This window comes from Corticium candelabrum, chromosome 18 (assembly GCF_963422355.1).
Source record: "Corticium candelabrum chromosome 18, ooCorCand1.1, whole genome shotgun sequence".
Classification (NCBI taxonomy): domain Eukaryota; kingdom Metazoa; phylum Porifera; class Homoscleromorpha; order Homosclerophorida; family Plakinidae; genus Corticium; species Corticium candelabrum.
In genome coordinates, this window is record NC_085102.1 from 5,978,153 (window position 1) to 6,000,293 (window position 22,141).

Consider the following 22,141-nt stretch of genomic DNA (forward strand, 5'->3'; position numbering starts at 1 on the left):
GCTATACCTATGTGAACAGCAAGTCTATCACTTCTCTTTCAACATTGCCTCTGCCTGGTTAAACGAGTTCCACAGATGTGTGGAAGAGTTTAATGCAAGATATGCATTAACTCATACACATTCTAGTGATAATTATAAATCATCATGCACTGTTTTTGTCCTTCCTGCCTTTTTGCCTTTCCTTGTCCTTAATTTCATTAGTCTTTCATACGCCTCTTGGATCTCAATAAATTTATCGGGCGATTCTGTTCCCTTCACTTTGTCAGGATGATATTTCAATACAAGTTTTTTGTATGCTTTCTTGATTTCATCATCAGAAGCATCTTTGTCAACTCCCAATACTTGAAGTGCACGCTGTTCACCCTCAAAATCAGCTAACTCAACCATTTTCTGATAAGACTCATAGAAGCCTTGTTGTCTTAGCCGTTGCCATACGATGCCCATAGTATCCCAGAACTCCCGCCATGCAGGGGAATTAATAACATGCATGATAGCATCACGCAGCTTGATCTTCTCTCCATCTTCAGTTGTAACTTCACAGTTGAAATACAAATAGGAACCAAACAGACTCCACACCACTACCATTCCCAACAACAGCATTCCTAATCGTTTACAAAATGATTGCTTTTTATATTTTAGTTTATTTCCTCGATACCAATTGAAACCAGCAGTTGACAGCAAAGCCACCCAAAATGTGGGAGCCTTAAAGTCCATAACCCACTTTGAAATAATTTCGCCAATATACGAGCTTCCCAACGTGTATCCAAACTTTCCACTCTGTCTTCCAACCGTTCCCACAAGGTAAACGCCACATGCACACCCCAATGGAGTTAAGACGAAATGCACATAATCAGAAAATCCTTCAGGTATTGCAATGTCCACAAGCACAGCGTAGAAAATGCCAAAAGTGACTTGACCAATCACACGAGACACTGACAGACTTGGTTGAGAGCGACTTTTGAAGTCTATCTTCAATTTTTCCATGTAGTCGTGATCTTCATTAGCGTCTGCAACATAGTCTGGCATGCGAAATAAGTCTCGAACCCATCCAACAAAAAAGAGACCACCAACTGACGACCACCAGAGAAAGCATTGCGACGTTCGGCGTAAATAGAAATGGTGAGCGCCAAATACACCAAATAAGAGCCACAGCAAGTATGCAATACACAAACTTTTCCTAGTCTGAGGCTTCTCGTCCACTTCTACCTCCTCGTTCTCCATTCCAACATTCAAGATTTCCGTCTGTGTCTACGGAGCATGCGCAGTTGTTTGCGTGGGGAAACCCCGGGTTCCATGAGCAGCTTCGAATTCTCAGCTGTTTCACCGGTCATCATGCTCATTTAGCTATAACATCGTGTCCATATGTGCGTATTACCCTCAAAGATGTTCAGCCACATTCCTGTGCATGAACACTAGCTAATAATTTTCACAGTTTGAAACGTTCCTGCAAGACAAGTTATAGCCACACCCATGACTGTAGTAGTTCAATGCCTCTGTCTGAACAAGCTATTTCCATACTAGAGTAGTACAATCTGCATTGAACCCTCTAGATACCAATGTAATTTGCTATTACAATTACAAAACAACAAAGCATAGCAAATTACAATTCATTTCTGAAGGAATGAGCGTTCGACTTTGACTGAGTCAATGACGAGGTCATCTCGAGAAGGATAAATGACACGTAACTTTCCATTGCTTGTATTGACTCTAACCTGTTGAACAACAAGACCGGGTGGTTTCTCATTGCTCAACCAATCATCAAGATCTTGTTCTTGATTTCCTGACAAAGCAAACCGTCCATCTAATAATTTTCCTACAAAAAGGTCTAACACCATTCGACATGTGCCGACACTTTTCCTAGATGTTACTTCGACAAACACATCTTTTGTTAAAGCGGATACCTATTACAAACACAATCAACTAACATGGCAAAATGACACTTGGTGTTCTTTCCTCTCTCTCTACCTTAGTTTGATCACAATTAGTTAATGGTGGTAAAGATATGGTTTTTCCAGTTGCATCCATAAAGCATGCATAGAGATCAGGATCAGGAATGAGACCAAGGAATCTGCAACAGCAACGACCATTTCCTTATAACAATCATAATCAACAACAGTACAGTCTGACTACAACCTGTCAACAGTAGCTGCATGTATGTATTTAGCAGTAATATCTATTACTTCTGAAATAAGCATGACCATGCCTGTCATTCTTTTTTTATTGTCATGTAGGTCAGTTGAATATTGGTTGATTGTATACTGTAATCAGTCAATGAATTTGCTGATTTCAATGTGTTACTGCCTTTTTATCAAAATACCAAATCCTAAACACAGCTTACTGCTTAGACACTATCTGTTCATGCATAAGTTAATCCAAGATCTCGCATCTTGTACTCTACCTCTTTAATCCAGTACTATCTCCTTTCTTTGAAGCTGATAATTCTTGCACCAAATCTGCTGCAGTCACATCAGTGGACTGACCTAATGGCCTGATCTCAATGTCAGAGGATTGCCTTGCTTCAAATGTCAATGGAAATTGAAGCATACCTAAATCATGAGTTGCTATAGTTGCAACTCGCCGTTTCTCACATACACCTTCATGTAGCTTTGTCTAACATCACAACAACTACTTGTACAAGCATTCAAACTACATGTGCAAACGTTCTAACTTACTTGAAGAGAAATAAAGTTCCGCATTACTTCTTGTGCACTCAAATCCAATCCCTTCACAATCACACACACAATAAATGGCCGTACTGGCAAGACAGTATCCACAAATGTGACTGTGTGAATTGGATCACTTTGAAGTACTCGAACAAAAAACCGCACAGGCTTCTCCACAACCTGATCATCAGACACGGATTTAGATTTTGCTTTCTTTTTACTCTTTGTTGATTTAGTTCCACTACTAGATGCTGCTGCGACCACAAATGTACTCAAATAGTCTAATATGGACTTTGGCTTCGTTAAACCATGACTGGCCAGCAGTTTAGCAAGCCTTCGATCTTTGATAGGATTTCCTTCAACATTCAGACACTTTAATTTGGTACAAGCTGTCAACTCCACAGGAAGAACTTCTAACTGATTGTCTGACACATCAAGATCTTTGAGCAGTGTAAGAGTATGGATATCATCAGACAACGACGTTAACTGATTTGTACAGGCAATCATCTCATGAAGACCTTTAGGTCGAAGTTCAGGTAAAGGAAGAACTTGAAACTCGTTATGACTTATGTCAAGTCGCCGTAGAGTCTCCAGACCTTTCTCAAACAAAGGCAGAGCTCGAAGTTTATTGTGACTCAAGTTGATTGTCTGCATGTGAACACACTGCCCCAGAGATTCCGGTAAACTTTCAAGCGCATTAAAAGACAGATCGAGATATTTGAGCTCTGTCAGTTGTCCCATTTCATCTGGTAGCAAACAAAGACCACAGTGACTAACAGTGAGCGTTAGAAGATCCTTCAGATGACCCACAAAGGACGGAAGAGCTTGTAACGCAGAACATGAAGTGAAACTTAGAACTTTCAGTCCAGAACTAAATACTTCCTCTTCAACAACTCCCTTCTCGGTTACAATCTTTGAAACTTCATCTCCGTGGAGATTGAGTTCGAGACTTGCCCTAGCCGCCATTTCTGCCAACCAATGCACGTGCTATGGTATCATCACGGTCACGTGCTTTGTAGTATGCCTTGAAGTCCCAAAAACTCGCGCAAATAAACACGCCCCTTGGTGTTAATTTTTGTTTGCACGGTATCTATGCAGCAATGGGCGAGAAATCGTTTCGCCAATCGCCACTGAATGAAGCCATAGAGCGTATACTGCAACAACGCTCTTTCTCATCGATTGCTGTTCCATCGAACTCGATCAACGATCTGACAATGAAACAAGAAGACAGGATGTCGACCAGACCAGGGTAAACAGGAGCAGTGTGTTAGTAACACAACAAACAGACAACAAACAGCGCTGCTTCCGGTTGCACGTTTGTTGCTACTTTTGCAGTGCATAGCAACTTGAGACTTTTACTCCGACGGTTGGTTTGTCCTTTCCAGGTCTGCACCATCGACACCGCGTGCTGGCTCGCAAGCACCATCACTACTGGATTCTCGAGGAAGCAAGCGATCTACGCCAATTCGACAAATTCGGTGTGCCATACATACACGTTGATAGTATGCTAGCGTATCCTTTTGTGGTATTGTGCTGTGGCGTAGTATCAAACATATTAGTTTTCTTTGTTATTATTATAAATGCATGGAATTTAGTAGAAAAATTGAACAAATAGTTTCATTTCACTTGTTTCACCTTACGCTATCTTTCCTTAATTAATTAATTAACAACTCATTTTTTAATTTCCTTGCACATTCATGGATCACATTTGTTGTACCATACAACCACACGTATTACTTTCTGTTTTGTCTTCTGTGTGTACATGTAGCATTAATGCAGCTCTCAGGCAGGCATTAAAACGTCCATCAGGAAGCAGTTCCAGTACTGTACGTCGAAGAAACTCGGCTCACTCACGTCTTGACATGTGGAGTTCAAGACCAGGAACTTCTTCGAGCAGCAAAGGATCAACAAAAGCACAACAGGTGACCCATGCGCACAGGCAGTCTAGCTGTGTCAACACCCCTCTTTTGTGCATGATGTAGCTTTTTTGCTTTGTATACGTACAGTATACAGTCAGACCTCATTATTCCAACCACGTTTGTCCCATGAGTTTCTGCTGTCGGACTATCAGTAACAAATACACACGTGTAGCTTGTCAGATTATCGGAATGATGAGGTCTGTTTGTATAGAGATACAGCTAGGTAACAAGCAGCCAAACAAATGGTTGACAACAAATATTATGCATGGACGTGCATGGATCAAGGCAAGTAAACGAACAGCATAACAAAGAAACATGTGCATTTTGCAGTATTATTCAATCAAGTTTTTAGTAAATTATAAGTATGTACACAAATTATATGTAGATGATATCACAGGTTTGTGTTGCAGTCTGGTCCACTGAATGTGACCGTGTCTATGCCTGGCTACGTATTGTCTCGTAGTCCTAGTAGAGTCTCTATGAAAATAGATCCAGACAAGTTTTTCGGAACTTCTCCACATCCTGAACATACAGCTCCTGCCAGAGTTGGTTGAGCCATATATGTTTGTAAATGGGTGTTGTATGTACACTCTTTGAATTCATTTCTTTCAGACAAAATCCCAGGTGTCAGCAGTGACTGAAGTAATTGCTCTTCAAAAGTATGATTGAAGGTGTTTTATGTAAATTTGTGTGATTCACATTTATTGTCACTCTATACATGTAGGGCATTGAATGAAGCTCACGAGGAGAGGTATTGCACACAAATTATGAGTTCTCAATTGGATGAGAAATGGTGTACATATATGCACACTATTTTACAGCATGCGTATTCAAATTCAGTTGCAAGAAGAGTTAGCTGATCAGACTTACACAATGGAAAAGGAACGAGAAAAGCATGCTGAGGAATTTCAAAAGGTTGTTGCTGATACAAGCAATGGCTAGATTTTATATCAACAGTCTAACTATTAGCCAGGCTGTTTATATTATGTCAGTCTCTTTGTGTATGAATTGGTCCTTTTGCCAGTCTATCTGTAGGTCTTTCAGTTTGTATTGAAAATTGTCTGTCCATTTGCCTATTATCTATATGATCAAAGATTGACCTATCTCTTCCATCTCTTTTTAATCTATCTGTTGTCTCTTGTCTGGTCATCTGTCAATCTGTCTGTCTGACTGTTGTCTCTATCATCATTAACATCTCTTCACTGTGTGTATACTTTTCAGCAAAAAGACGATTTTGAGCTAGAACGACGTGATGCAAAGAATAAGAAGTCTGAGGAAATGAGGCATGTAAAGTAATAAGATAGAGTAACATTCATGTAGATTGTCATGTGCATTATTAAAATGATTAAAAATGAATCATTCAGATATTGCATATACTTATCATAGATAATCATAATACTTTGTGTTAAGAACATTGCAAGAAGAACATCAAGGAGAAGTGGAAGCCTTGAAAATGCAACACAAACAAGAGGTGAAATGGTTGACAATTCAAACAGTTGTTAGTCACCAGTCAATGTTGATTGTTTTATTGTAGATAGCAGAACAGAATGCAGCTGCGGCAAGAGCCCATGGTACGTTAGCAGCAATTGTATCAATGAGTTCTATCACCTGTCAAATATTTAAGTGTTGTGCAGCCGAATTGAACGGACAACTGCAGTTCCTTCAGGAAACATTTGATTCATACAAAAGCTCTATAGAAGCAGACTTGAAGGAGAAATGGGAAAGGCAAAAGTCGGACATCAATGAACAGCACATAGAAGAAATGGAACGGCATGCAGAGCAAGCAGGTTTAATATTAGCAACCTTCGAATGACTTAATCCCTGCCTGTCTCCTTGCATGCTCAGCATTTCTGCAGTCTATTAGATCATTTTGTCTAATCCGTGTCTTTCTCATATTATCAAAGCATCTATAACAGCACATGTTTACTAAAATTATTAAAATGTATCATGTATAGAACAGCGGTTAGAAGCAGCAAAGACTGCTCTCAGGATTGCTAAAGACAAGGAGCATAAAGCCACAGTAGAGAAACTGCAAGATGAACATGACATGCACATCAAGGTCAACCTCTACTGGCAAAAACTGGCTATGGACTTTAGTAGTAGTATATTGAAATAGAGACTAGAGGAGACTTGTGAACAAGCAGCAGAGAGTTTGCGTGAGCTGGACAGAGTGACTGCTGAAGTTCAGGTTGGCAAATTCTCTATAGTAGCAGGAAATTAAATGTGACTAAAGAGAGCAATTTTCGTCAGAATTTAAAATTGCAGAATGAGTCAATGGAAGTAACAATTGAACAGAACAGGAAGACTATACGAAATCTGCAAGGGGAGCTGGGAGAAACAGTATGCTTACAGTGCAGTATCGAATGTGCTCAAGCATCCACATGTTTTAAATCTACCTTAGAAACGCAAGCTATCAGACTATGAGAATCACTTTACGCAGAAGGTATACTGACTGCATTTGTTGCTCTTTGATTTTGTCCTGACTTTATGTAATGCTCTTTACAGGTGGCAGAAGTGGAAGATAAATACCGAGGCCAAATTCATGGTCTTATGACTGAGAATACTCAATTGAGGTTTATGTGCAGTGAATGACTGACTGCATGCATTAAAAGTTATTAGCTAATTAATATTATTTGTGTGAGCAGACGTCGTTATATGAAGAAATGTGATGACTACTACCATCTACAAGCTGAGAAAGACACAATCCAAGTAAGATGTGGTAAATTTTAATTAGGGGTGTATACCAGTAAACATTCATTACTTCTCTAGCGTCGGCAAGTCAGGCTGTTAGAGCAAAAGATGCAGGTCAGATGGGAGTGGTAACATTTATGTGAGCTCATAATTATAGATATGTGTTAACTGTTAGGTTCTCACTGAAGTTCAGATGGAATCTCAATCTCAGGTCAGTCTTGCCACTCAGGATGGCTCACTAACCTCATCAGGATGCTCACTTGTGCAAAAGAAAGAGGCACGGCCTACAACTGCACCCCCTGAATCCCCTTCTACTGCATGTAAAGACAGTAATATGGGTTGCATTCAGAAGCTTCGAAATCGACCAAAAACATGCAGCACTCCTGTTCGTACTAGAAAGCCTGAGACATTTAGGTAAATATAAAAAATTGCTTTTAGCTTATTAGACGTGTCTCGTTACTGAGTAAGGATTTGAGCAGCAGTCACACTGTTATCAATTTTTACCTACGTTTCCATTACTTTTAATTTAAATTGTCAAATGACCATTACTTGGCTCTTGCATAGCGATGTACAAAGGCAGCCACTTTGCTTATGAACTCATCCTGCAAATGAAAAGAAAACCCAACTGCCAAGTCTCCAGGTTATTATGTAGTAACCTTGTTAGCTACATTCAGTATTTACTAAAGCAATTACACAAAACTCACAATTACTAATGTGTGTGGTTTGTTGTTTTGCATATTTGTTTGTTTGTGAGCATGAATGTGTGCATACATAGAACAGTACAGAACCTGATCTCGTTTGAACTGCTCAGCAGCGTCTATGTTTAGTGGATCATCAAAATCGCAGAGATCCTATCAACAATACAAAGTTTATAAAAATGAAGACTAATGTACAATCTCCACGTACTGAGAACAAGGAGTTGAGACCCCACACAACATCCTAAGTGTAGCATGTTAAGACAAAAATATCGTAAGCAACCAAAACAGCTGTGAACCTTTAGAGTTCTAGTTGGTAGCCACCCTGAACTATCCAATGCGTGTTCACGTAGAATACTAAAGCAAACACCAGTAAACACATGACAATTGCACTAACAGCTTGCTGCTGCTACAGTCTAAAATACAACTAAGTTAATTGTCTCAATTCTTGATTAATAACTAGAAAGTTTGGTTGTGTTAATGGAAGTCTGGATAATCTATTTAGTGAAGTCTGACATGGACACTACAATGCCGTTTCTATTTGCATTCAACATGAGGGGTACGTTTTTCAGAATACCTACATCTGCAAGTAACATACAGTAGAGTACACTTTCCTTGATTAGTTTGTGCCAAGTCATAAATTATGCATATGTGTAGAACAAGGACAGTTTAATCACATTCATGAACATGTCATAATTACTGTTTAGTCGTTGAATTCATATGCAACACAATTTTTATTGATTAATTAATTAAGTAGTGATTTTGGAGTGAGAACAGTGAATTCAAAATTTCACACCTGAGACAAATTTTGCCATCTTCTGTTATGTTTGGATGCCACAATCGCGTAGTGCATGTAGCCACAGGAGGCTGCCATAATACAACGTCATACAAACCAATATATAATCTGTATGTTAAACCATACCTTAATGTTGTAACCTTCAGGAATTTCTATAGTGAATACAAACTTGCCACCAATCCAATAGCCCTCATCTGCATGTGCAATAATATATTAACATCATACTTTTACACTACATACCCGTTCATGTTGAACAAAGCACTATTTTACTGTATGTAGCTTGAGAAATTACTGCCAATATAATATGAAGTCTCCCGAGTAGCTGAAGTGATAAAAGTAGAATATTTGGAAGATTTTCCAGTTACATCCCATATTCCTCAATTAGAAGTTACACTTATATACAAGCTACCATTGAATAGAAGATGCAGACCCATATGATATACACATGCAATTTCTCTGTGTACAAATGCATAAAAACAGCAGTACGTGCTACTGTAATTGCCTAACACAAATTGCACTTTTAACTTTTTAATTAAAGAGATCGTAAATCATGAAACAGCTAATTGCAATCAGACAAAACTATTGTGTGCTTACCCTAGAAACACAGTAGCAGTTCTTGAATAAAGACAGCAGAGTTCCACATCCCAAATTAAGAGAACCCACCACATGCAAGTGAGCATGCATATAGGGCACATATTAAAGAAGTTGCAATAATAACATGACAAGATTTTAGAGCATTAATTTTAATCTAGATCTCCCATTAACATCTTACCAGGTGTTACAATCAATGTGAAGCGCCTTAAGTCATCCACATCACCAAACTCAATCTTGCATGTACCTAATAACATCAACATCAAGTAACTGAATTACAAGCAAGCAGACAAATGCCAACATATGTAACACATAAAACCAAAGTATCATACAACATAAGTACTGTAATAGTAAAGTAACAATCTAACTATCAAACTTATTACATAGATATACAAAAGTTCACTACACAATACTGTCTGTATGCGTGATATATCTATGTGTGTATGAAAGCTAATAATTAAATCTTAAACTTAGAGCTCTACTAACTTATTAATTAACATTAGTTGTTTCAATATCTGACTAACTGACAAATTATTAATATACATAGATATGCACAAGTGATACTAAATTAGCAAGCTTTTAATTATTAAACTAAAATAATTTCCTGTACAGTACGTATACAAATTTTAGAATTTGTCAATGTATAATAAGAAACTAAGATCGATCTGTAAAATCCGTCTTACTTGGAAGGTTTGGTTCCAACTCTGCAACCTCTATAGTAACACATCAGGATGTACAGTACAAGTTTGAACTTACAACACACACTTCAATGTAGCTAGACCTCGTGTCAGAAATCTGGTGCGAACAGATACTTGCTTCTGAAACCCGGGCTTGTCGGCTTCTTTCTGTTTCTTTTCCTCGTTTTCCTTTTTCTTTTGCTGCAGACGAAACATTGCAGCGCGATCACGTGATGTCTTTGATGTTCCGACCGTTGTGCGCAAACTTTGTGTACGGGTATGTGTACGTGTGAACGAGTCTCGAGATGGTGACAGAGAGACAAAGGAAAATGTAGAATTGAGATGTCTGCATGGGGAATTATTTCTGTTTGACAAAAAAGAAATTTGTTTGGATAGCAACCAGAGAAGCGACGTCGACATGCAGTGATCTGGAACGATGCCTTGTTCACACGCATGTGTGAGATTTGATCTGTATGTGTGTACACGTACCAAGAGTGTGCTTATCCTGGCTTTTGGACCAGGTCCCTTAGTCATCTGTCTATAGGAACAAATCAAACTATACATCTCAATATTTGCAAACAGTCCCTCAGTATCCTATAAATCCTACAACAAACTGTTTTACTTTCTCAACTGTCAAGTAGACTCACAGCACGAGTGAACTAACTGTCTAAGAAAGAAATGCGTCTCTGAATGTCTAGTTGAGAGCGCAGACGGTATAGCTTTCGAATGCGACGTTCATTTGTACTCATCAGCACAGCATCTTCCTCTTGTGTCCAGGCTGGCCATCCTTGGAGCACAAGAAAATAAAGAAATACCATGGTACTGTATAACCAATTAATACATCGGAATTCAAATACCAAGACGGGAGCAGTCATATCTGATGTAATGAAGAGCATCATGTCTATTACCCGACATTAAGTATAACGCACGAAACACTTCAACATACGAGCATTTCTCAGACGACATTATATCCTAAACAGCAACTTTCTATATACATATCTTCACCGTAGTATTACAAATTCATCCATTCACCTCAACAATTTTAGTCCAACAATTCTCAACACTTTCTGACTGGTCATGCAACAACTCATCTACAAAACAATTGCATGGGCTTAGATAAGTGTAGCAGCTATGTGACACACACACACACACACACACACACACACACACACACACACACACACACACACACACACAGACAGACAGACAGACAGACAGACAGACAGACAGACAGACAGACAGACAGACAGACAGACAGACAGACAGACAGACAGACAGACAGACAGACAGACAGACAGACAGACAGACAGACACACACTTATTTATGGTTAAATAATAATGACAAAAATCATGAAAGACTGAAAACCTCCATGACCATGTCATTAATACGTGTAAAAGAGCTTTACTGTCTCCACTGCAGAACCTCAGCTATAATGTCAGGAGTCACTTAGAGGCGCTAATCGACACTTGTCTCACAAATTTCTTCTAGACTGGTATCTCTTATGATTGATTATATGATCACATTTTCAGATTTCTAAATGTAGTATTTACAGTCTGAAGCTCTTCTGGTGTTTTTAAGTAGCTGCATTGAATGTCTATTAGGCAATTACAGTACTTCTTCCATTATCACCTAAAGATGTCAAGTGATCAAGTAAGGCCACACCTCATAATATAAGTCTACATCAGCCTGGTGCTGTCTAAATGAATAGAGAAGCACTATACGGTGCTAAACCCTTGTCTGGTGTACATGCACAACACATGGCGCTAAGACATGTGTACAGTAAGGCAGCTGAGGCAAGAGGCACAAATGCTCATGCATTTGACACCATTGAAAATCCCATCTATGGGCCTCGGGTAATTAATACAGCAGCAATCAATAAAAATTAGTAGTGGTTTGGATTATTTATCAGTAAGAGTGGTTTGTCATTTCCGCACGCATGTACCTGTCCACAGAACACTACAGCAACAACACAATTTCGTTTGTTATACCTTGCTGATGAGAATGATCTTCTGCATCATCTACACCAGAATCATCCATCTGTTGCGGAAGTGTTTGGCAGGTGGCATGTCGACTGGTCTCTGCAGCTATCTCAAGCAAATTTTCGTCAAAGCTGCTATTCAAATCATTGGTCTGCACCTCATTGTCTATTTCTGTAGACTTCTGCACCACCTGGAAACACAACAAACACATACACAACTTGTCTTTATTTGATAATAACAGATATTACATTTCTTTGTACAAATGATCCTCCTGGTTTTTCTTGAAGAATAGATTCGCTGAAAGGCTGCAAATACAAATCGATACGGCAATACACATACCATAAATTTACAGAATGAAAGAACAGACTCTCATAAACAGCAAATGATTCCTAGACTACAACAAACCATCTGACACTTAATGAATACTACTGACAATAAAACAAACACATCAGAGCAACTCATGCACTACAGGTTTCAAAAAATTGTAAAAAATATACTTAACACTGCTTACATCATCATCACTCTCGTCAACATCTGGTAACTCCTGGACAATTCTAGTCTTTTTCCTTCTTTTTCGAGCAGGTTGGGAGTGGGGGCTAGCACAGGTAGCCGAAGCAATTTCATTGTTATGTAATTCACTAGATAAACTAACAGTTTCTTGGCATCAAACAAGAAACAAAATGTCAGCTGATTAGTAATTTCTGTTACTATTACATTACACACATACCAGGATGTTCTGAAACAGTTGCAACAGGGTTCTTCCGTTTATCTTGCTGTTCCTTATCAGTACTTGGCTTCTTTCTGATGAATTTTAGATAACGATCTTTCATTGACTGCCATGAGTGAGTTGTGATCTGAAACAGAATAATGTGTGAGAGAAGAAACATCCTTTTTGGTCAAAGTTCATCAAGCAGTGTTATTAAGTTTCTACCTTCCTACACTCCATCTCCTTCCATAGTTCTATGCCACCAATTTTTCTCTCATAAAGCCCAGCATGGGCCTTTACAAAGTCATCAATTGCTTTATCTTCTGCACCAGTGTACTGCTGCCGTCTTCAATTAAAACACATTGTTAATGATATTATCACTTTAGCAGTCATATCAGCTTTCAGAATTCACAAATGGATGTGTGAAATGCACGTGCATGTGTGTGCCAATGTGCGTGCACACACACACACACACACACACACACACACACACACACACAAACAAACAAGCACACACACAAACAAGCACACACACATACACACACAAACAAACAAGTGCACACACACAAACTAGCACACACATAAAGCACACACACACACACACACACACACACACACACACACACACACACACACACACACACACACACACACACACACACACGCCCGGGCACTTAAAGAATGTTGTAGTCTGCACTCTCAGCACAAACCAGTAACAACAGTTCTAACAAAATATTACAGAAACAATACTATGTCTCACCACATTTCAGTCACACAATACTAGATTAACGACTAAAGTGCAGAAAGACTAACTCATATGACAAACAATGAACAGAGCAGTACAAGAACAACATAACATTTTCTAAAAAGAAACAGAATGCAAAAGGCAGCATGCAGAGCACTTCGCTATCTAACAATGCTTTGTATTGATTATCAGACTAAACTCTTACTTAAACAAAACACTACAAGTTTGCTATGCATATCTAAGTTTCTTAACTTGCATTAGAATACTTGGAGTCTCTGCAATTTGTATTATTTGTACAGTGACAAAGTTACTAACCCTTTCGAAGCACTTGACTTCGTAGTAACAGCAGCTGAAGCGCACCTAACAACAACCAGAGACTAATCATTGCCAAACTGTTGAAACAACGATCTCTAACATTTTTGAACTTCCCACTTCTTCCCCCTTGCCTTCTGTCTGTTTAGCTCGTCTTGGTCAAAATAGAAACTAAAAATCTATTATCATACCGACTGAAGCGCATGTAACTCACTTGTAGTCTTTTATGGGCAATAAGCAATTCTCTCTAACACAATCTGTTACATAACTGACATGCACAAGACCATTTGTTGTAGCGCCAGCAGCTGTCACAAGCCTGAAATACATTGACAGTAAAACATGCACAAGAAACAATAATAACATTACAACCACTATAGCAAACTACTTTATAGTTATGACTCAGAGCACGTGCACAGCGAGCATACATTGGTGCACAGCGAGCATACATTGGTGCACTGCATGCGTATATGTACGTGCATGTGTGTGTGTCTGTGTTATGAAAGACCCTGGGATGGAAAGTATTTAGGGAACAACATCACATAGCAAGCAATTGAATCACTTAGACAATGGTTCACTTAATTAATTAATCAGACAGTACCTATGCAACAGGAAGCTCTATAATCAATGCTACTCTAGACAATGGCGTTCCTTAATTAAGTAATTCAACTTGAGCAATTTTCTAAGATTTTAAATTTGATAAAACTTTATTACTCAAATTACAGCAAACAGTGAGTGCAAATGGCCTAAACTCGTGACCAATGACATGCAGCAAGTGTAGATGTTCCCTCTCCTGCCTCACTAGACCATTAGTCTCCATACCTGATACATTTATCATTCAAACTGCTGGTCAGCACACCACCGCCTCGCTGCAGAAGATGGTAACGTTATACAAAATTTCAACTGAAATTATTAGAATTAGTCCCTTGGTTCAAACAATTCACCTTAATAAGTGGTTTCAGCCTTGCTTTCTCCGGTCCTGGTGCAATATAGAATTCAAGAGGGCTACCGTTCAGGTTTGTAAATAAAGCAGAACTGCAGGCGCAACTTTCACCATCAAAGTCCGCCATAAATAAATGATAACGTGCGTTAGCTTATACGCGGACAGACGTAACTACCACGTGACTTCACACACTTGATTTTTAAAGCACGTGACCTTGTTACTTGGTACAGTACACGCACTCTGTTTTCCTTCAATTTCAGATGGATGACATGAGCCTAGATCAAGCTGGAGAGTTTCAAAAACAACTTCCTTCTTCTTCTCCACCTCCAGACAGCTCTCCACCTCCAGACAGCGGTTAGAGCAGCAACAATGTTGTTGCTTTCTTCGTGTTTTGGCCCAGAGCGCAGACTCTTTTGATACTACACGTACATGTACATGATTTCTGTGTACAGGCAACGAGTCTCATACTTTATCAGATGGAGAGACAAAAGGAGAATGTATGTCTAAGAGAAATTTTGTATGAGTACATATCTCCATCGGCTAATCCTTTGGGCTGGATTTTTCTGTAGTGGACATTGGTTTTAGTTTGCATGTCGAGGCTGTGGCAAAAACGTGGCGCGAATTAGACTGAAATTGCATGTTTAGACTTCGCAATATATTTAATTAATTAAAATAGAGTTTGTTCTGTTTAATTAACAAATGACAGCAAGCAAGGCGTCATAGATGTAAATTTATGTTATTTTTTTAATCAAGCAACAAGATTGTTAAATGCTGGCAGCAACAAGATCAGTGGAAAAGCTTGGGGACGAGTCGGAGTAAGTCTCTTTGACTATCAGTGGTGTGTGTGTGTGTGTGTGTGTGTGTGTGTGTGTGTGTGCGTGTGTGTGTGTGTGTGTGTGTGTGTGTGTGTGTGTGTGTGTGTGTGTGTTTGTACCTTTTGAATGCTGTAAGCCAGTCAGTACACTGTTCACTATAGTCGCTGTAATTACAAGAGAAGTTTAACAGCTGCGAATGTAACGTATAGACATAGACATTGTGTTTGTTCTCAGCAAATTTGCCGACTTCCATTGAGCATCCCATTTATCATTGGAAATGAGTTTTGTGAGCGTTTTAACTACTATGGATTGAGAGGTACCATTTACTCTGTATTCATCGCTGCATACTGTGACTATGTGGTATTTTATATTGTTAGCTGTCATGGTTCTTTATCTCACACGATATCTTGATTTCAGCGAAAACAGTGGTACAGCTTTGTTTCATGCCTTTTCAATGCTGGCATATTTTACACCAGTTTTTGGAGCAATTATTGCAGACAGCTTCTGGGGGAAATTCAAGTGAGACATGATAATGTGGAATGATGTCATGATTCTAACCTTTACCACAGACTCGATAGACGTACTTACTGTATTGTCAAACGTTTGTTAGAATGTAACAACATGGCAAGCCTGTAACAGTACGTAGAGGTAATGAACTAATCCTGAAAAGTAATTTTTGCTAGGAAACATCAGAGACAGGACTTGTAAACGTTATGTATACGTTTGGCTAAGCAATTAACATACTCAAAGGGCGCTTGCACACTTCTGGTCTGTGTGACTACTTCATGTCGATGGAATGTGTGGAAATGTGTGTGTGTGTGTGTGTGTGTCTGTCTGTCTGTCTGTCTGTCTGTCTGTAAAGTTAGCGATTGTTATTAGTAGAGTAAGAGTTCAAATATAATAATCTGTCTGTCTGTCTGTCTGTCTTGTCTGTCTTGTCTTGTGTGTGTGTGTGTGTGTGTGTGTGTGTGTGTGTGTGTGTGTGTGTGTGTATGTGTGTGTGTCTGTGTGTCTGTGTCTGTCTGTGTCTGTCTGTGTGTGTCTGTGTGTGTGTGTGTGTGTGTGTGTGTGTGTGTGTGTGTGTGTGTGTGTGTGTGTGTGTGTGTGTAACTGTTTTGTTTTCTTTAGGTATGTATGTGCCATACTTTGTGCGGGCAAGTTTGTGTCCAATTAGTAATTATTAGTTAAATTTACATTATCTTATTTCTCTGTCATGTTGTGGACCAAAACATGTCTGAATGGGTGACACTGTTGTGTTTGCTCTGACAGATAGATACAGACAGATAAGCAGACAAACAAACAACTAACTAAAGGATTTATGTAAACACATTGTCTTCTCTATATTTGAGTTGAGAAATCTTTGTGTTAGAACGATCCTTGTCCTTTCCATCGTTTACGCAAGTGGTGGAGCATTTGTTTCTTTGACAGCAATGCCAATTGATGACCCAGATGCAAAAAAGTTTGTGCTGAGACAACAACTGAGAACATTGATGTTGAAGTTATCGGTATACTGTGTTTACACTTTAGATGGGTTCCATTTATTGGATTTTTGCTAGTTGCCATTGGAACTGGTGGAATCAAGCCGTGTGTTGCCGCATTTGGAGGAGATCAGTTTGACCTCAATGATCCAGACCAAGTAATGCCAGGCGACTCTACATAATACTTATTTATATATTCTGTAATTAATTATTGTATTTTTGCAGCTAAAAATGAGGGAAAAATTTTTCTCTATGTTTTATTTCTCTATTAACGCAGGGAGTTTGATATCAATAATTCTTACTCCGATTCTCAGAGGTACTGTGTGTATGTATGTCATTCATGGGTATGCGATCTGGATGTGTTGGTTATTTGGTGTTTACAGGTGACGTCAAGTGTTTTGATGGTGATTGCTATCCTTTAGCATTTGGTGTGCCAGCAATTCTCATGGTTATAGCAACACGTGAGTATAATAGTCAATAACTGATGCTGAGACGTACTGTAGATATTTGAGTCGATTGTCTACTTTCTATATTTATCTTTTTACTTTTTGTGTTTTGTTTATGTTTTTACAAACCCTCCTATTTCTACAGGAAACCTCTGTTTGATAAGGGTGCACATCTGCTGACAGTGCCTTAGTATCTGTTTGACTCTTTATGTTTCTTGTCCTCTTTTGTTGCTTCTCATTACATTTGTTGCCTATTAATTAATTGAATGTATTGTTACATTTATTGTTTGGAACATTTACGTATACAGATCCTACAGGCATGTGTATGTAGGTTCAGTATGTGACTTATTTTCGTTTGTGTCTTTAGTCATTTTTGTTGCTGGAAGTCCACTCTACAAACACGTTCCATTGAAGCACAACGTTGTGCTGCAGATATTTCGCTGCATTGTGGTAAGTTGTCGCCACCTGAATGGCAGACTAAGCTTTAGTCACTGCAACACTTTATAGATTTAATAAATTAATAACATTTCTTTCGTATACATACAGCGAGCTAAGAAAAACAAACCAACTGAACCAAAAAAGCGCTTTTTGGATCGTGCCATATCTGATGAGTTTTCAGTAAGCATACTTTTCTTGATTGTTTTCGTCCAACAATTTGCACTTTTTGCATTCAAATTTTCAGGCACAGTTTGTTGATGATATCTACAAAGCTGGGCGTGTCCTAATCATGTTTCTGCCTTTGCCTGTTTTTTGGGCTTTGTTTGATCAACAGGTAATGATGTCGTGGATTAATTACAGAAATAATTATTGGTTAATTAATTGCTACATTTTGTAGTCTTCTCGTTGGACCCTTCAGGCAACAAGAATGGATGGAGACATAGTAAAGTGTTCGTGTCTGTCCAATTCTTCCTTTGTCTTTGCTTTCATTCTTCACTCTGTCTTTTGTCAATGAGGACTTTCCTCTAATGTGATTGATGTTTGTGTTTGTGTAGGGCATAGCTACACTCAAACCTGATCAAATGTCTGTACGTATGTGTCAGCTTGAGTTCTTGGTGTTAACTATTAACTAAAGCACTTTGTATTGTAGGCTGTCAATCCTATTCTTATAATTGTTCTCATTCCTGTTTTTGAAACGTTTATTTATCCTTTGTTGCGGTTCTGCAAGATTCCTTTACGGTAAGGCTACTCAAGCATAAAATCAAGTTTGTTTGGTGTGTTTATCTTCTCTTTCGTATAGGCCTTTGCAGAGAATGTGTGCAGGAATGATCTTAGCAGGAGTAGCGTTTGTGTTGGCAGCCATAGTCCAACTCAAGATTGATGTCAGTTTTTTAGTGAATCATATCATTGCTGAAATATAACTGCATGTGAATGCCCGCGTGCGTGTGCATGTGTGTGTGCACGTGTGTGGGCATGCACATGTGTGTGTGTGTGTGTGTGTGTGTGTGTGTGTGTGTGTGTGTGTGCGCGTGTGCATGCGTGCACGTGCGTGTGTGTGTGTGTGTGTGTGTGTGTGTGTGTGTGTGTGTGCACGTGTGTGTGTGTGTGTGTGTGTGTGTGTGTGTGTATGTGTGTGTGTGTGTGTGTGTATGTGTGTGTGTGCACGTGCATGCGTGCATGTCACTGACAGTCTGTATTACTTCGTGAATTCAGTCATTTGTGGTTTTGGTAGTCCATTATTTGACTTTTGTGTATGTTGCTTGTCTTTCAGTTTTCTTGATGCCCACTTGCATGTGGCTTTAAGTTTATGTAGTTGTGTATATTTTATGCGTGACATTATCGTAATAATTGTTCTCTATGTAGGATGCATTGTACAAAGGCCCTGCAATGGACACATCTCAGCTTCGTGTAATTAATGCATTCCCAGGAAACGTTTCATTTGAGCTTGGAAATGTGAGTGATCCCACAGCAATCAATGGAAGTATGATCAACTATGGTGAGGTAAGAGTCAATCAATTCTTACAAACTTAGATTCTAAACGTTGAATGTTACCAATTGCAAAATACTGTGGCAAAACAGAGGTCACCACTGATGGAGTTGGATCCTGGACAGTATTCACTTCATGTGAATGCTTTCCATAATGGAGGGCAACTAGTAGAGTCAGTGTCAATGAACTTAACAGGAGGCCACGTGCAGAGTGCAATTGTTGCTATTGATGGTGAAGCCTTGGTAGTGAGGACAGTGAGTGATCTTCTACGTTATGTACACAATATGTTGCTTAACACGATTTATTACAAGGTGCTGACTAATGTTACTATACCAAATGGAGAAAAAGCAGGCATTGCGTAAGTCAGTTGTTTGTAAGTAATTGATATTAATACATACACATGTACAATAATATCTCAGTGTGATGAACTGTGCTCCAAATGTTGTTCCTCTCCTTACTGTCAACTTTACTAAAGGCGACACGAATGTCAGTCTTGGTACATACAATGATACAGGTGTGGGAATGGGACTTGAGATGTTTACTCTTACAAACACAGAAGAACTTGAACCAGGAAGGTGATAAAGCTCACTAAAAGCTTGATGATTGTCATATATCGTTTTTGTCTTGTGCAGTTGGTTAGGACAGATATTTAATGGAGAGACGTGTGCATATGGTGACTGTGAAGAGCAAATTGTGGTATAGAGATTGGAGAGTGAATTAGCATGCCAAATACATTTATTCTTTTATTAATAGAATGGTAGTTTTGAGTTTAAAAATGGTGCCATGTACACAATTATTATGGGAACGCCTATAGAAGGAAGCACATCACAGGTGGCATTGGATATACAATAGCGGATTTTTTCTTGTTGTAGTAATACTTGCCTTATGTTTTCAACAGTCTCACTTGACGTTTTACAACGATATTCCTCCGGCAAGTGTTTCTATTTTGTGGCAAATTCCACAATACTTTGTAATCACATTTGGTGAGATTTTGTTCTCCATCACCGGCCTTGAGTTTGCATACTCTCAAGTAAGACCTTGTTTAGATCATTGAACTGTACAGCTAGCCATACAAGTTGTAATGCTTAGGCTCCGAAGAGTATGAAGTCACTGATGCAAGCAGCTTGGCTAATGACGGTTGCAGCTGGCAACTTAATTGTTCTGATTGTTGCTGAGGCTCACATATTTGGCGAACAGGTTCACCAGCAATTCTGTTACCTTGCAACTTGGCATTGATTATTCTAGCTGGGGTGAAACTTAGTTGCTAGGACATTATCCATTACAAAATACAGATAAGTTTGATTGCAATCACACACATCTGACTGACAGAAACAGGTAGGCACTACATCACACATGCACACGTGCAGAACGTGGGCCTCAAGGCTATAGTCTGTTTTCTCTGCTAACATATCATTTGTTCATGCAGTATATTGAGTTTATCTTCTTTGCCGTCCTTATCGAAGTCATGGCAGTCATCTTCATGTTCATGTCTATTTGGTACAAATATGTTCCAACCAAAGATAGTGACTCTGAAGAAAGTTCACCTAAGCATGGTGAAGTGGAGGTAGACGTAACAGATGAAGTGTCACCAAAGAGAATTGACAAGAAGAGGCTAATAGGCAACAGTGAAGATGAAACAAGTGCTCTGTAGTCAATCATGACAATGGACACACCCATATGAGTGTAATGTTACTAATTAACAACACTTAGCCTTTTATGTCTGCATTTTGTACTGCTTAATGTTTTATATAAGGGAATTTCTATAATTACTATCAGTATGGAAAAAAATGATTGTGTCGTCAAATGTGAATTTATAGTCTGATAAATTATGCTGGTGAGCCACCACTGACAGACAATTGCGAAAATGTAAATGAGATTAACTACAGTTGTTTGGTTTTGAATACTAAAAGTAGTTGGTGTGCAAAAGTCCTATTCATTTGCCAAATGACTTAATCAAGTTGCAGTTTGCTTCATCAATAATGAAAATTTCTATACACAAATTGTCTTTCCTACCTAATAATTAGAAGAATTTCACCCCTGAGTCTGATCCATCCGGTGATGAACCAGCCAGTAATTCTGCTTTCCCCTGCTTCTCCATTACTCTGAGTGCCCGATTTAATAGCCACAACTCAATGCCATGAAACTCTGCACACAGTAATCAAAATCAGACATTCACTGTGTCAGAATTAACAACAACAACGTTAACCTTCATTTTCTGTGTCATCACCAGAGTGCAGCTCATATAGAGTACAGACTGTGTTTGTCATGCCATTTGAAGATGCCTTGAATGACAAACCACTTGATTATATGGACAATCAGTAATAATTAAACTAAATGTGCAGAGTTATTACCCAATTGTAGACTAAAGCAGCCCACTCTTCTGGAGTACGCCACATCACTGAACAACGCTGCTTCTTCCTTGCATCTTCCCATTCCACGTTCCCTACATGATACATGTATACTTACTCAAAATAATTTTTTATCTTAAAATTCTGAATATGCGTAGTCTCACGGTGCAGACCGTTTCTAAATGCACTCTCCTCCCCTGGAAGTATTTAGAAACGGTCTGGCTACGCGAGACTGGAATATCCGTGATCAATTTACCTCTTTCACACAACATTTCCAACACTAACAATATCCCATCGAGAGGCAGTCTCCCTATAACAGAATGTCAGTTAGACGTGCCTAATGCAAGAAGGCATATTTAATTAGCACTTGACAGCATGACAAAATTAATATATTTTCTATGTATCATTAAACAAA

At 38.9% G+C, this 22,141-nt stretch overlaps 7 protein-coding genes across 9 annotated transcripts in view; 2 read left to right on the forward strand and 5 right to left on the reverse strand.

The window, feature by feature from the left end:
* Window positions 1-12: 12 nt before the first annotated feature.
* Window positions 13-1,248, reverse strand: LOC134193831 (dnaJ homolog subfamily C member 22-like). Its single transcript, XM_062662676.1, has one exon. The coding sequence runs from the start codon at window positions 1,219-1,221 to the stop codon at window positions 133-135; it is 1,089 nt and encodes a 362-aa protein (XP_062518660.1). The 5' UTR covers window positions 1,222-1,248; the 3' UTR covers window positions 13-132.
* A 115-nt stretch (window positions 1,249-1,363) lies between these two features.
* Window positions 1,364-3,658, reverse strand: LOC134193909 (leucine-rich repeat-containing protein 47-like). The gene is made up of 4 exons (XM_062662771.1): window positions 2,673-3,658; window positions 2,399-2,610; window positions 1,966-2,068; window positions 1,364-1,901 (listed from the first exon to the last, which is right to left on the reverse strand). The coding sequence occupies exons 1-4, from the start codon at window positions 3,627-3,629 to the stop codon at window positions 1,608-1,610; spliced, it is 1,566 nt and encodes a 521-aa protein (XP_062518755.1). The 5' UTR covers window positions 3,630-3,658; the 3' UTR covers window positions 1,364-1,607.
* A 78-nt stretch (window positions 3,659-3,736) lies between these two features.
* LOC134193637 (uncharacterized) lies at window positions 3,737-7,691 on the forward strand. Of its 2 annotated transcripts, none has more exons than XM_062662478.1 (19): window positions 3,737-3,912; window positions 4,049-4,141; window positions 4,432-4,585; window positions 4,993-5,127; window positions 5,195-5,241; window positions 5,307-5,333; window positions 5,404-5,497; window positions 5,804-5,865; window positions 5,993-6,053; window positions 6,117-6,153; window positions 6,217-6,369; window positions 6,538-6,641; window positions 6,699-6,770; window positions 6,833-6,922; window positions 6,984-7,025; window positions 7,088-7,155; window positions 7,228-7,291; window positions 7,352-7,387; window positions 7,449-7,691. In XM_062662478.1, the coding sequence occupies exons 1-19, from the start codon at window positions 3,764-3,766 to the stop codon at window positions 7,689-7,691; spliced, it is 1,731 nt and encodes a 576-aa protein (XP_062518462.1). In that variant the 5' UTR covers window positions 3,737-3,763. The 2 variants fall into 2 exon arrangements, with proteins under 2 accessions (XP_062518462.1, XP_062518463.1); XM_062662479.1 differs by having other exon boundaries at window positions 4,450-4,585.
* On the reverse strand, window positions 7,676-10,268 carry LOC134193638 (NEDD8-conjugating enzyme UBE2F-like). Its single transcript, XM_062662480.1, has 9 exons — window positions 10,137-10,268; window positions 10,039-10,068; window positions 9,537-9,602; window positions 8,891-8,958; window positions 8,765-8,835; window positions 8,268-8,325; window positions 8,180-8,212; window positions 8,062-8,124; window positions 7,676-7,875 (listed from the first exon to the last, which is right to left on the reverse strand). Exons 1-9 carry the CDS (start codon window positions 10,246-10,248, stop codon window positions 7,819-7,821), a joined length of 558 nt encoding a protein of 185 aa, XP_062518464.1. The 5' UTR covers window positions 10,249-10,268; the 3' UTR covers window positions 7,676-7,818.
* Window positions 10,269-10,529: 261 nt separating this feature from the next.
* Window positions 10,530-14,877, reverse strand: LOC134193914 (telomeric repeat-binding factor 2-interacting protein 1-like). Its single transcript, XM_062662775.1, has 13 exons — window positions 14,717-14,877; window positions 14,595-14,641; window positions 13,990-14,091; window positions 13,879-13,929; window positions 13,779-13,823; window positions 12,944-13,064; window positions 12,740-12,866; window positions 12,524-12,669; window positions 12,261-12,317; window positions 12,022-12,202; window positions 11,065-11,123; window positions 10,890-11,004; window positions 10,530-10,819 (listed from the first exon to the last, which is right to left on the reverse strand). Exons 1-13 carry the CDS (start codon window positions 14,840-14,842, stop codon window positions 10,692-10,694), a joined length of 1,305 nt encoding a protein of 434 aa, XP_062518759.1. The 5' UTR covers window positions 14,843-14,877; the 3' UTR covers window positions 10,530-10,691.
* Window positions 14,867-21,132, forward strand: LOC134193912 (solute carrier family 15 member 2-like). Of its 2 annotated transcripts, none has more exons than XR_009972125.1 (25): window positions 14,867-15,069; window positions 15,168-15,212; window positions 15,469-15,530; window positions 15,765-15,846; window positions 15,908-16,049; window positions 16,900-16,989; window positions 17,058-17,166; window positions 17,234-17,324; window positions 17,392-17,469; window positions 17,822-17,904; window positions 18,001-18,072; window positions 18,137-18,226; window positions 18,290-18,334; window positions 18,447-18,479; window positions 18,542-18,630; window positions 18,692-18,773; window positions 19,255-19,392; window positions 19,471-19,632; window positions 19,690-19,736; window positions 19,798-19,953; window positions 20,011-20,074; window positions 20,132-20,209; window positions 20,277-20,408; window positions 20,468-20,713; window positions 20,805-20,896. XR_009972125.1 is itself a non-coding variant. In XM_062662774.1 (25 exons), exons 1-25 carry the CDS (start codon window positions 14,976-14,978, stop codon window positions 21,027-21,029), a joined length of 2,397 nt encoding a protein of 798 aa, XP_062518758.1. In that variant the 5' UTR covers window positions 14,871-14,975; the 3' UTR covers window positions 21,030-21,132. The 2 variants fall into 2 exon arrangements, 1 of the variants encoding a protein (XP_062518758.1); XM_062662774.1 differs by having other exon boundaries at window positions 14,871-15,069; window positions 20,468-20,575; window positions 20,805-21,132.
* A 230-nt stretch (window positions 21,133-21,362) lies between these two features.
* Window positions 21,363-22,141, reverse strand: part of LOC134193918 (vacuolar protein-sorting-associated protein 25-like) — a 1,084-nt gene continuing 305 nt past the window's right edge. Inside the window, exons 3-6 of the mRNA XM_062662780.1 lie at window positions 21,983-22,036; window positions 21,730-21,821; window positions 21,585-21,660; window positions 21,363-21,523 (exon numbers count right to left, since the gene is read on the reverse strand). Of these exons, the coding sequence (XP_062518764.1) occupies window positions 21,399-21,523; window positions 21,585-21,660; window positions 21,730-21,821; window positions 21,983-22,036 (347 nt within the window). The 3' untranslated portion in view covers window positions 21,363-21,398. The remainder of the gene's footprint in view (window positions 21,524-21,584; window positions 21,661-21,729; window positions 21,822-21,982; window positions 22,037-22,141) is intronic.